General features: G+C 33.4%; 1 protein-coding gene across 1 annotated transcript; it reads right to left on the bottom strand.

The window, feature by feature from the left end:
* Positions 1-1,072: 1,072 nt before the first annotated feature.
* On the bottom strand, positions 1,073-10,884 carry abcb9 (ATP-binding cassette, sub-family B (MDR/TAP), member 9). Its single transcript, XM_051111141.1, has 11 exons — positions 9,872-10,884; positions 8,006-8,120; positions 7,790-7,920; positions 6,440-6,645; positions 6,080-6,277; positions 4,291-4,419; positions 4,011-4,199; positions 3,447-3,620; positions 3,039-3,198; positions 1,750-1,886; positions 1,073-1,651 (listed from the first exon to the last, which is right to left on the bottom strand). The coding sequence occupies exons 1-11, from the start codon at positions 10,500-10,502 to the stop codon at positions 1,343-1,345; spliced, it is 2,379 nt and encodes a 792-aa protein (XP_050967098.1). The 5' UTR covers positions 10,503-10,884; the 3' UTR covers positions 1,073-1,342.
* Positions 10,885-12,294: the final 1,410 nt, after the last annotated feature.

Raw genomic sequence — 12,294 nt, 5'->3', positions numbered from 1 at the left:
GCAGTTCTAAATATTAAAAATACTATAAACCATTAACTTTATTAATAGTACAGTTGAAGTCAGAAGTTTACATATTATTTTACCAAAATTAGAGGGATCATACAAAATGCATGTTATTTTCTTATTTAGTACTGACCTTAATAAGATATATCACTTAAAAGATGTTTACATATAGTCCACAAATGAAATAATAGTTGGATTTATAAAAATGACCCTGTTCAAAAGTTTACATACATTTGATTCTTAATACTGTGTTGTTACCTGAATGATCCACAGCTATTTCTTTCTTTCTTTTTTTTTTTTTTTTTAGTAATAGTTGTTAATGAGTCCCTTGTTTGTCCTGAACAGTTAAACTGGCTGCTGTCCTTCAGAAAAATCATTTAGATCCCACAAATTCTTTGTTTTTATTCAGCACCTTTGTGTATTTGAACCCTTTTCAACAATGACTGTATGATTTTGAGATCCATCTTTTCACACTGAGGACAACTGAGGGACTCATGTGCAACTATTACAGAAGGTTTAAACACTCACTGATGTTCCAGAAGGAAACACAATGCATTAAGAGCCGGGGGGGGCTCTTAATGCATCACTTTTTGAATTTGAAGAGCAGAGTAAATTGAACTTACTTAGTCTTCTTGGAAACATGTAAGTATCTTTTGTAGCTTCTGGAGGGCAGTACTAAATGAAACCCAAATATGATATTTAGGCAAGTTAAGAAAAATGTACACTCATCCTCATTCTGCTCAAACGTTTACACGCCGGTTCAGGACAAACAAGGGATTCATGAACAACTATCACTAAACAACAATAAAAAACAGCTGTGGATCATTCAGGTAGTGAATCAAGTGTATAAACTTTTGAATGGCGTCAATTTTATAAATTCAACTATTATTTTCTCTTGTGGACTATATGTAAACGTGAAATAACATATTCAGGTCAGTTCTAAATAAAAAATAACATGCATTTTGTACAATACCTCTTATTTTGGTCAAATGATTAACATTTCGCAGGTGTGTGTGTGTGTAAGCTTTTGATTTCAACTGTACATGGGACATTTAAAAAATTAAACCAATTATTTGTCCATCAATTTGTTTTATTTCCATAATTAAGCTTAATAATATGATTATACTATTTAAGGAATTTACATTTCAAACACATGTACAGTATATCAAGTATATCCAATATGTATTGCTTAAAGCTTTATTCAAGGCGGTCCCCTTGTCTAGTAAACACACTGTTTACAAAAATATGTGACAAATCCCAAAATATGAATAAATTAAATAAAAATCTATCTATAATTAAGGTTTTCATACAATCAAGTGAAGCACATTCCCACTTTGTCTTAGTAGCGTGCTTCACGCTCATTGTCGCTACTGTCCTCTGCACTTTCCTTATCTCCTTCCTTCAGCTCCCATGGTGGGGCTGGCGATGGGTTCGGAACATCTGCATCTATTTCAATCCCCAGGATCTGTCTCTGCACCAGCTTACAGTAGAGGCCTCCCCTGGCCATGAGTTCAGCATGTGGGCCCTGCTCCACCACACAGCCTTTGTCGATCACTAGGATGTTGTCTGCTCTCTCCACTGTGCTCAGTCTGTGGGCAATCACTAAAACCGTGTGTTCTCGCATCAAGTTGTTCAGAGCCTGCTGAACCTAAAAACAAAGTAACGACACAAATGAAGTCCAATGCAAGACTGAAAAATGAATGTTCACTTAAGCCACAGACTTTTAGCGTAATAGGAATCACTTACTATGTATTCGCTTTCTGAATCAAGTGCACTTGTGGCTTCATCCAAAATGAGAATGCGAGGGTTTCTGATGAGAGCCCGAGCAATGGCGACTCTCTGTTTTTGCCCACCAGACAGCTGAGTGCCCTTCTCTCCAACCCCTATAACAGAGGACAGTTTGTTTTAGTACAGATATCATGGAAAATAAATAAAATCTTACATATAATACAATATAATATATTAACTTAAAAAAAATCATGTGAAAATGCCCACAATACTATCTAACTGAACCAAGTTCTGGTACGAATAAGTCAAAAACATTGAATCAAGCTACTTATGTATTTAAATATCTACTGTGGTCATTATGGCAATGCATAAGGCATTCAAAAATATAATGTACATTTCTGAGCATTAATTAAAAAACTTAAAATTTGAGAGTGTTTTGTACACATATAATGTAAAATTAATGTACATAAATAACCTGTAATGTTGTTTTTAAAGAATTGTCTTATAAAAATAATCACTTAATCAAAAATACAGATAAAAACATTAATATTGTGAAATATTATTACAGTTTGAAATAATGGTTTTCTGTTTTAATATATTTGAAATTTAAATGTATTCTTGTGTTGCAAAGCTGAATTTTACTCCATTCTTTAATGTCACATGACCCTTCAAAAAACATTCTAATACGCTGATATATTGCTTTTATTATCAATGTTGGAAACAGTTGTGGTGCTTAATATTTTTTTAGAACTTGTGATTCTTTTTCTAGGATTCTTTGATGAATAAAAAAATCTTTTCTAACAATATAAGTCTTCGCACTTTTTATCAGTTTAATAAAAGTATTAATTTCTTTCAAAAAAAGAAATAATATAAATTTTCTAACCACAAACTTTTAAATGGTAGTTTATATAGTTACAAAAGATTTCTATTTTAAATAATTACTGTTCTTTTTAATTATTTATTAAAAAATCCTTAAAAAATATCACAGGTTCCAACAAAATATTAAGAAGCAGAACTGCACAACTGCTGGAGTAAATTCAGATTTGCATAACAGGAATCAATTACATTGTAAAATAGATATTTACATACAAAAAGGTATTTTACACTGAAATAATATTTCACAATATTACATTTTTTCCTGAATTTTTAATCAAGTAAGCCTTGATAAGCATAAGAAACTTCTTAAAAAACATAAAATTCGTACTGTTCACAAACCTTTGTGTACAGCAGTGTATATAATATAATATAATATAATATAATATAATATAATATAATATAATATAATATAATATAATATAATAACCAACCAGATTCATAGCCTTTGGAGAGGCCGGTTATAAAGTCATGTGCATTGGCATTAATGGCAGCTCTGATGACCGCCTCCATGGGAGCTTCAGATACACCATAGGATATATTCATCTGAACAGTACGGGCAAACAGAACAGGCTCCTGACTCACCAGTGCTACCTATTAAAAAAACAAAGAAACAAAGCACTAACATCTCTAATTTGCTTTTGGTTAGGCCACCTCACCACTATTTGCACTATCAGCAACTACTGCCCTCTTAAGGTCACAGAATGTACTACAGGCTGCAGTGAAAACAATACAAGTACATATAAAAACTAATTAAAATTCTAAAATTGTATTTACAAAATAATGTATACATTCGAAATGCAGTATGACAGCCAGTATGACAGCCTCAGCATATATCCCACCTTAGAGTGATAGTATTTGTGCTGGTAGGTGTTCACAGGTCGGCCGTCCACCAGCACTTGGCCATGCTGAGGGGAATAGAAGTTCTCCAGCAAACACACACAAGAGCTTTTTCCACCACCTGAGGGCCCTACCAGTGCAGTTACTTGCCCCGGGCGAAGACTGAAGGATACATTCTGAGAAGAAAATGTGGGTTTAGTTTCCTTCTTGTGTCTAGGAATTCTGTTACTGCTTCACTAGCGTATCAAAAAGAAAACAAATAAACGTAACATTCAAAGGCACTTGCAATACACTAATTGCATCGCTACTCCCTACTAACGTCAACCATAACAACCTAGTTTATGCGTTACGCTCAGGGGCACCACTGTCATAAAGTATCTCAATAATTCTGTAGTTCATAGGTTACTTCTACCTGACATTTATCAGGTGTTTTTAGCCAAAATCACTGACATGAATCATTAAAGGAGAAGTTTACTTTTATGCATTATGCTAGGTTAGGTTATGGTGTTATACTTTGCTCTTAGTTAGTAACCTTCTATCAAAAGTCTAATATCTGTAAACAATACCTTTAATATATCCATCTCTGGCCATGTTGGATATGCAAACGTCACATTTTTGAATTCCACCTGTCCTTCAAATGTCTCTGGAGCTTCTTGACCATCAAGGTTATGTTTAGGTTTCCTGTCAATATATTCAAACACTTTCTCTGCAGCGCCAACGCCTTGCATCAGACCTGTGTACACTGACGATATACTCTAAATAATAAAAAGAACAGAGAGTAAGACTTTGTGTTTCAGATTCATCATATGAGCATCACACACACATTTTAAAAGAAAAACACCATACCTCCAGGGCCTCTCCGAGCTCCAGCTCATAAATGATAAAGGAAATAAGGGTCCCTCCAGTCATCTGATTTGTTACCACTAGGTGACCTCCATAATACAGGATTGCTACTTGCAAGGCCAGCTCAGAGATCTAAAGATGGAAATTAAAAAAAAAAAATGAGTAACATTATTTAGACTGACACTGCTGATCTACAAGATACTTCAAATGCCCCAAAAGAGAAGTTTAATTATACTGTATTGAATGCAAGGACAAGTACAGTCATGGCCAAAAATATCGGCACCCTTGCAATTCTGTCAGATAATGCAACACTTCTCTCAGAAAAGAGAAGTATTCACATGCTTATTGTTTTTGTTTGCACTGCAAAAAAACAGAGAAGAAATGTCAAAGTTGATCAAATTTCACACAGAACTCAAAAATAGACTGGACAAAATTATTGGCACCTTGTCGAAATTGTAAGAAATAATTGTTTTTCAAGCATGTGATGCTTCTGTAATTTGTGTTTAGACACACCTGTGGCAAGTAACAGGTCTGGGCAATATAGTAATCACACATGCAACCAGTTAAAATGGAGAAAAGCTGACTCAACCTTTGTGTTGTGTGTCACACTGAGCATGGAGAAAAGAAAGAAGTGTAAAGAGTTGTCTGTGGATTTGAGAGAAAAAAATGTGGAAACACATGGACAATCTCAAGGCTACAAGTCCATCTCCAGAGATCTTAATGTTCCTTAATGTCCACTGTGTGCAATATTATCAAGAGGTTTACAGTCCATGGCACTATAGCTAACCTCCCTGTGGACGGAAGAGCAAAATAATGAAATATTACAACGAAGGATTGTTCGAATGGTGCATAAAGAACCCGGATTAACTTCCAAACAAATTCAAGCTGATTTTCAGACACAGGGTACAACAGTGTCAGCTCGCACTATCCCTCTAAAAGGGACGCTATGGTAGGAGACCCAGGAGGACACCACTGCTGACACCACGGCATAAAAAAGCAAGACTGGAGTTTGCCAAAACTTATGTGACAAAACCACAATTCTTCTGGGAGAACGTACTGTAGACAGATAAGACAAAAGTACTTTTTGGTAAAGGACATCATGGCACAGTTTACAGAAAAAGAAATAAGGCCTTCAAAGAACAGAACACAGTCCCTACAGTCAAACATGGTGGAGGTTCAAAGATGTTTGGGGATTGCTTTGCTGCTTCTGGCACAGCATGGCTTGACTGTGTGAATGGTATCATGAAATCTGATGATTACCAAAGAATTTTGCAGCGCAACGTAGTGGCCAGTCTCACAAAGTTGCGACTCCACCAGAGGTCATGGGTCTTCCAGCAGGACAACGACCCGAAACACATTTCAACAAGCACTCAGAAATGCTTACAAACAAAGTGCTGGAGAGTTCTGAAATGACCAGCAATGAGTCCAGATCTGAATCCATTAGAACACCTGTGGAGATATTTCAAAGCAGTTGGGAGTAGGCATCCTTCAAATATGAATGACCTGGAGCAGTTTGCAAACGAGACGTAAGAAACTCATTCATGGTTACAGGAAGCGATTGATTTCCGTTATTTTTTCCAAAAGGGGTGCTCCCAAATATTAAGTTAAGGGTGCCAATAATTTTATCCAGTGCATTTTTGGGTTCTGTTCCAATGCAAACAAACAAAATAAACATTTGCAACTGCAACAATTTTCTGAGAGAAAGTTTGCATTTTCTGACAAAATTGCAAGGGTGCTGATATTTTTGGCCATGACTGTATTTAAGGCTTCAATATGCTTTCAAGATACCTACATAGCTGGACCACACGAAACAGGCATAGGCAACTGCTTGTTTCTTATTAAGAACAAACATCTCTTGCAGTTTGCTGTAGTACGAGTCTCCCTCCTGATGCTCATTTGCAAAACTTCGCACTGTTCTCATGGCTGATATTGTTTCCTCAGCCACTTTATTGGCCTGAGCCAGTGCTGTCTGAACTTCTTTGGTTAATTTCTGTTAAACATCAAAAATACGGAATGTTAATCTTTTTGTATGCATATATATGTGCATTTGTGAACTAGTATGCTGCTATAAGCTACAATTATGCACCATTTGCCATTGATTTGTTTTTCCAAGCAACATATTTGCATAAGTATTTGCATATGGATAACTTGCCTTGTAATACTCTCCATACAGCTTGGAGACCACAGCTATATACGGGAAACCCATGATGGTGACTACAGACAGCTTCCATGACATCCCGAACATGAATATGAAGATGCCCACAGCTTTTACAAAGCTGCGCAGGAACAGGTTGACATTTTGTGAGATGAGGTCGCTCACCTGAGTAGTGTCTGAGGTAAGTCTAGAAGTAATGTCACCTGTAAGGCAAACCATTGAGAGCTGAATCATTTATGTCTTCTCTACTTTCACAGAGGTCTTTGAAACAATAATGTTAAAAACAACACTTGATTTGAATTTCTTGAAGGCAGGAAAATAATAGCATTTTTAGGTTTTAAGCTTCGGTTCCTCTGTAAAAAAAAAAAAATGCTGCATCATGACACTCAGTGCTTTACTGACACTTTTTTTGTATTGGCTGCACACAAGAATCAACACAATAAAAAGAAATGGCCAATTACAATTCAGTATGCAAACTGATGCATGAAAGAAAACCAACCAAAATTCTGTATGCAAATATCATGGTGATATATTTGCTTTTGGTTATATTCTGAATGATGAATTCCTTTTAAAGGAATCTTTTCTACTTATCAAGGCTGCATTTATTTGATCAACAATACAGAAAAAAACAGTAATATTGTTAAATAGTATTACAATTTAAAATAACAGTTTTGTATTTTAATATACTTTAAATTATAATTTACTGCTGTGATGCAGAGATGAATTTTCAGCATCATTACTCCAGTCTTGATCCTTCAGGAATCACTGTAATATTCCGATTTGTTATCAATGTTGGAAACAGTCTTTAATATCACTTTTTTTTTATCACTTTTTTTAATTTAACACATTCTTGCTGAATAAAAGTATTTAAATATCAAAAAAGAAAGAAAAACGTGTATAAAAAAAAGTCTATTTGAAATAAATGCTGTTCTTTTTCATGTTTATTCATAAAAGAATCCTAAAAAAAGTTTTACAGGTTCCAAAAAATATTAAGAAGCACAACTGTTGACAAATGTTTTCAACACTGATAATAAATCAGCATATTAGAATGATTTCTGAAGGATCATGTGACACTGGAGTGATGACTGAAGAAAATTCAGCATTGCATCACAGATATAAATGTTTAAAGTATATCAAAATATAACACCATTATTTTAAATTGCAAAAAATTATTTCACAATATTACTTTTTTCTATATTTTTGATTAAATAAATGCAGCCTTGATGAGCAGAAGAAACTTTTTTAAAAAAACATTAAAAATCTTACTGATCCCAAACTTTTGAACCACAGTGTGTATATATATATATATATATATACATAAATCTGTAATTGAAGCCATAAAATTACCTGTATGGTTGGCATCGAAGAACCCAATCTCTTGACGCATTAGTGATCTGAAGAGAAGGTTTCGAAGTCGAATGTTCAACCTGGCAAATGTAACGGAAAAGACACCTCCACGAAACCCAGTAGCTATGGAGCTAAAAAAACAAACAAAAAGTGACAAATGGCACTATATGACATGAAAAAATATTCTAGAATACTATTATTAATTGAACTGCTCACCTGACCAAAGCCAAAACACTGAGAGTAATCATTGGTTTGGTAAAATGATCCATGCTTTTCTGGATAACTATGCCATCTATTGCTCGTCCCGTGTAATAAGGTATAAAGGCTTCACCTATGGGGAGAAAATTAAACATTAACACTGAGCTGAAACACTGGAGATAAGAACAATATCTTGAACAACATAATGTGCTACAATCCACGTATGACAAAGCAAGGCATTCACAAGCATGTAATGACTAAAATTTAGAACAATCGTAACACTGCAATGATGTGCAATCTAACTGGATTCAGAAATTAAGTTTGGAGATGCACAACTTCTGTAGTGAATATGATTGAAAAGTATAAAGTTTTATACACACTACTGTTCAAAGGTCATTAAGAGTTAGGGTCAATAAGATTTCTAAGACTAGTTAATAATTTTATTGAGCAAGGACACATTAATTTGATCAAAATCAGCAGTTAAGACATTTACGTTGTTACAATACATTGTTACCAAATCAAAAGTACCAGTCAAAAGTTTTTGAACAGTAAGATTTTTAAAGAAGTCTCTTCTTTAAAAAAGCCTGCATTTATTTAATCCAAAAAACAGCAAATGCAGTAATATTGTGAAATATTTTTACTATTTTAAATAACTGCTTTCTAATTGAATATATTTTTAAAATCTAATTTATTCCTGTGATCAAGGCTAAATTTTCAGCATCATTACTCCAGTCTTCAGTGTCACATGATCCTTCAGAAATCATTCTAATATGCTGATTTGCCGTTCAAGAAACACTTTTTGTTATTATTATCAATATTTAAAACACTTGAGTAAATTTTTTTCAGGATTCTTTAATGAATAACATCCAAAGATGAGCATTTATAGATTATAGAAATTTTATTTAGCAAGGATGCTTTAAATTGATCAAAAGTTATGATAAAGACATTTATAATGTTTCAAAAGATTTCCATTTCAGAAAAATGCTGCCCTGAAGTTTATATTCATCAAAGAAACCTGGAAACAAAAAAAAATCTACTTAGCTGTTTTCAACATAAGAATAATAATAAATGTTTTTTGACCAGCAAATCAGAATATTAGAACGATTTCTGAAGGATCTTGTGACTGGAGTAATTATGCTAAAATTCAGCTGAAATCACAGGAATAAATTACATTTTAAAATATATTCAAATAGAAAACAGTTATTTTAAATAGTAAAAATAAATAGTTTTAGCTGTACTTTGGATCAAATAAAATCTTAGTTCAAAAACTTTTGACTGGTAGTGTTTGCTAAAAAAATAAATAAATAAATGCTGTTATATATTAATCAAGAATCTTGAAAAAGTGTAGCACAGTTTCCACAAAAATATTAAACAATGTTTTCAACACTGATATAATAATAAAAAATGTTCCTGAGCAGCAAATCAGTATATTAGAATGATTTCTGAAAGATCACGTAACACTGAAAACTGGAGTATTGGCTGTTGAAAATTCAGCTTTGCCATCACAGTAATAAATTTTAATGTATTTTAAAATAGAAACTAGAAACTTTTAAATTTTAATAATACCTCACAGTATTACCATTTTACCTTATTTTTGATCAAATAAATGCAGCCTTGATGGGCAGAACATACTTTATTAAAAAAAAAAAAAAAGAGTGAGAGTTTGCTTTGATAACTATCTATTAAAAATAGTAAAAAAAAAAATAATAATAATAAATTAATGGACTTTAAACTAATTCCTTAATTAAAAGTCCAAACTCTTGTTATATGTTAAATATATTTAATAACAAAAGAGATTAACTCATGAAATATCACTTGAATTATGATAGGTTTACTTAATTTATTACATTTCTTAAAATACTTAAGTCATAAGAGTGAACTTACACACAGAGGAGAGGAGAAGAAAGAAGAAAGCAATGGCCAGCAAACCAGAGTCCTTCTTACAGTACGACAAGAGACGGCCGATTGTGGCCCCTGAATGGGGTTGTTCTTTACTTGATTTCCTGCTCCTCTTACTGAACTCCTCTTCTGTCTCGATACCATCCACCAGCCTCTCCGTCTCCTCGCTGTCCTCTCTTTCAGATACTGAATTGGGAGTCTGTGACAGCAACTTCCATAAAATCATGATGACTATTGCTGATGCGCAAGTCCAGGAGAACAAACTTAGGAACCAGGGGTCATACATCAAAGCTTCCTCCTCCGAAAGCATCAGCAGCTTGGCAAGAGCATAAGTCATGTTGGTAAGACATATAAGAGAAACCAGCGTCCCCAGGTTTGAAACCCTCTGTGGACCATCACTCCTGTTATAGAACACCCCGATGGAGGCCCCGAAAAGAAGACAGGCCCGTATGAGAACTGTTCCCCACAAGTCCACTGTTGAGCGGTGTATGTCAAAGTCCTCTAATTCATCTGAAAATATATCAAGACTTGATCCATGAATATACAAGACTGTGGTGACGACAACATCCACCAGAGTGAAAACCAGATTGCAACTAATAATTACAGCAACCCTCATTTTTCTACAACTAGGGAGAAGCTTTATAGCAACTGAAATACAACCTCACCAACAATAATTATATACAGAAGTGATTTCTATAAACAGAATAAAAATCCTAATGACACAACAGCGTAAAACCAGTCCGACAAGGCTGAAATAATAATAAACAATCTATGTCAGTGTACTGCGCCTTCAAAGTTTTTCGCTGGCCTGCGTAGCTTTATACCCGGCACTATCATTCATTGGGACGGTACTGAATATATGACAATCCTAATATTTTCCGTCTAAGATTTAGCTCCTTGTTCCCTTCGTGAATTAGCATTCCCGGTACGATAACAAAACTCATCTTAGTTCCATGAACATCCATCGTCTCTCCTTACCGGCGCGGCGCAATGACAGGAAGGGGGAAAAGAATACAGTACAGAAGCCCCGCCTCCGCCACAACTGGCCAATCAGAAAGGGCTCTGGTCACATTGGTGCCGTACACAATTATTGACATATTTTGATGGTAGGGAAATAATTGCATTTGCGTTTGCGCTACAGATTTATAAAGTGAAAACCTAAAACCCATAAAACAAAAGGCCACTTTTAAAAGTGAGTTTCGTAACACACATAATGTACGCTTTTATGCGTGACTAACATGCTAAAGCGAAATTTATTATATTAGTTTTCGATAAATGCTTATCAATACCTATTCTTTTTTTCAGTACTTATCTTTTTTACATTCTATGATCAGTTGGGAGTACGCTTGTAATAAATAATATATACTACCAATAATATATACTATACTATTTTTTTTAACCAAGCCTGCATTTTATTTGATCTAAAGTAACAACAGCAAAAACTGTACAATTTAGAAATATTTTTATTATTTAAAATAACTGCTTTCTAATTGAATATATTTAAAAATATAATTTATTCCTGTGATTTTCATGTCGACTTTTTAGCATTACTCCAGTCACATGATCCTTCAGAAATCATTCTAATATTATACTTTGCTGCTCAAAAAACATTTATTATTATTATTATTATCATAATTATTATTATTACAGTTGCTGTTGTTGAAAATCACGGAGTAGAATTTCTTCAGGTTTCTTTGATAAATAGAAAGTTCAGAAGAATAGCATTAACCTAAAATAGAAATCTTTTGTAACAAAATAAAACAGAGAATAAAATAAATTAAAAAACATAAATTATACTGACTCCAAGCTTTTGAATGATATAGTGTATACTGTTACAAAAGCTTTTTATTTCAGGTAAATGCTGATCTTTGGATCTTTCTGTTCATCAAAATATCCTGAAAAATGTACTCAACTGTTTAAAATATTGATAAAATAATAATAATAACAATAATAATAATAAAATATTTCTTGAATATTTCTTGAAAAACAACTTAAGTTCAACTAATTTCATATACATTTGCACTACAGTACATGTTCTTTTAACTGTAAATAACATGCAGTTAGGTTTCTAAAAAGTACATCTTTTTGAAGTATATTATTTCTGTAACTTTCCTTGAAGTATACTTGAAGACTACCACTTTTACACAAGTTTATCACTTTCAATTCATATGGAAAGGTGCATTTATAGGATTCCTTTTTATTATTATTATTCTTATATCATTAAAAATAGTAACATTTTATGTCTTCATGTTATTAATAAGCACAGTTGAGGCTTTGAATGACACCACAGGAGTTTCTATTCTACCAGTGCAGATTAAAGTTAAAAACTTTGCAGTTAAAATAGGTTTGTTTTTTATATATAATTACATGACATAAACATTTAGAAGCTAAAATATCACCAAATACAT

The sequence above is a fragment of the Labeo rohita genome, chromosome 5 (genome assembly GCF_022985175.1).
Source record: "Labeo rohita strain BAU-BD-2019 chromosome 5, IGBB_LRoh.1.0, whole genome shotgun sequence".
NCBI classification, from domain to species: domain Eukaryota; kingdom Metazoa; phylum Chordata; class Actinopteri; order Cypriniformes; family Cyprinidae; genus Labeo; species Labeo rohita.
The sequence above is the reverse complement of the archived record's forward strand: the minus strand, read 5'-3'. Positions and strand labels throughout refer to the sequence as shown.

Bases quoted from the DNA above. Each gene is read 5' to 3' on its own strand.
- abcb9 (XM_051111141.1), bottom strand. From the start codon at position 10,502: ATGAGGGTTGCTGTAATTATTAGTTGCAATCTGGTTTTCACTCTGGTG. The intron at 6,646-7,789 runs GTAATTTTATGG...TTTGCCTTACAG, and splicing joins CTTCGATGCCAACCATACAG to GTGACATTACTTCTAGACTT. The intron at 4,420-6,079 runs GTAGGTATCTTG...TTCCATCTTTAG, and splicing joins GTTTCGTGTGGTCCAGCTAT to ATCTCTGAGCTGGCCTTGCA.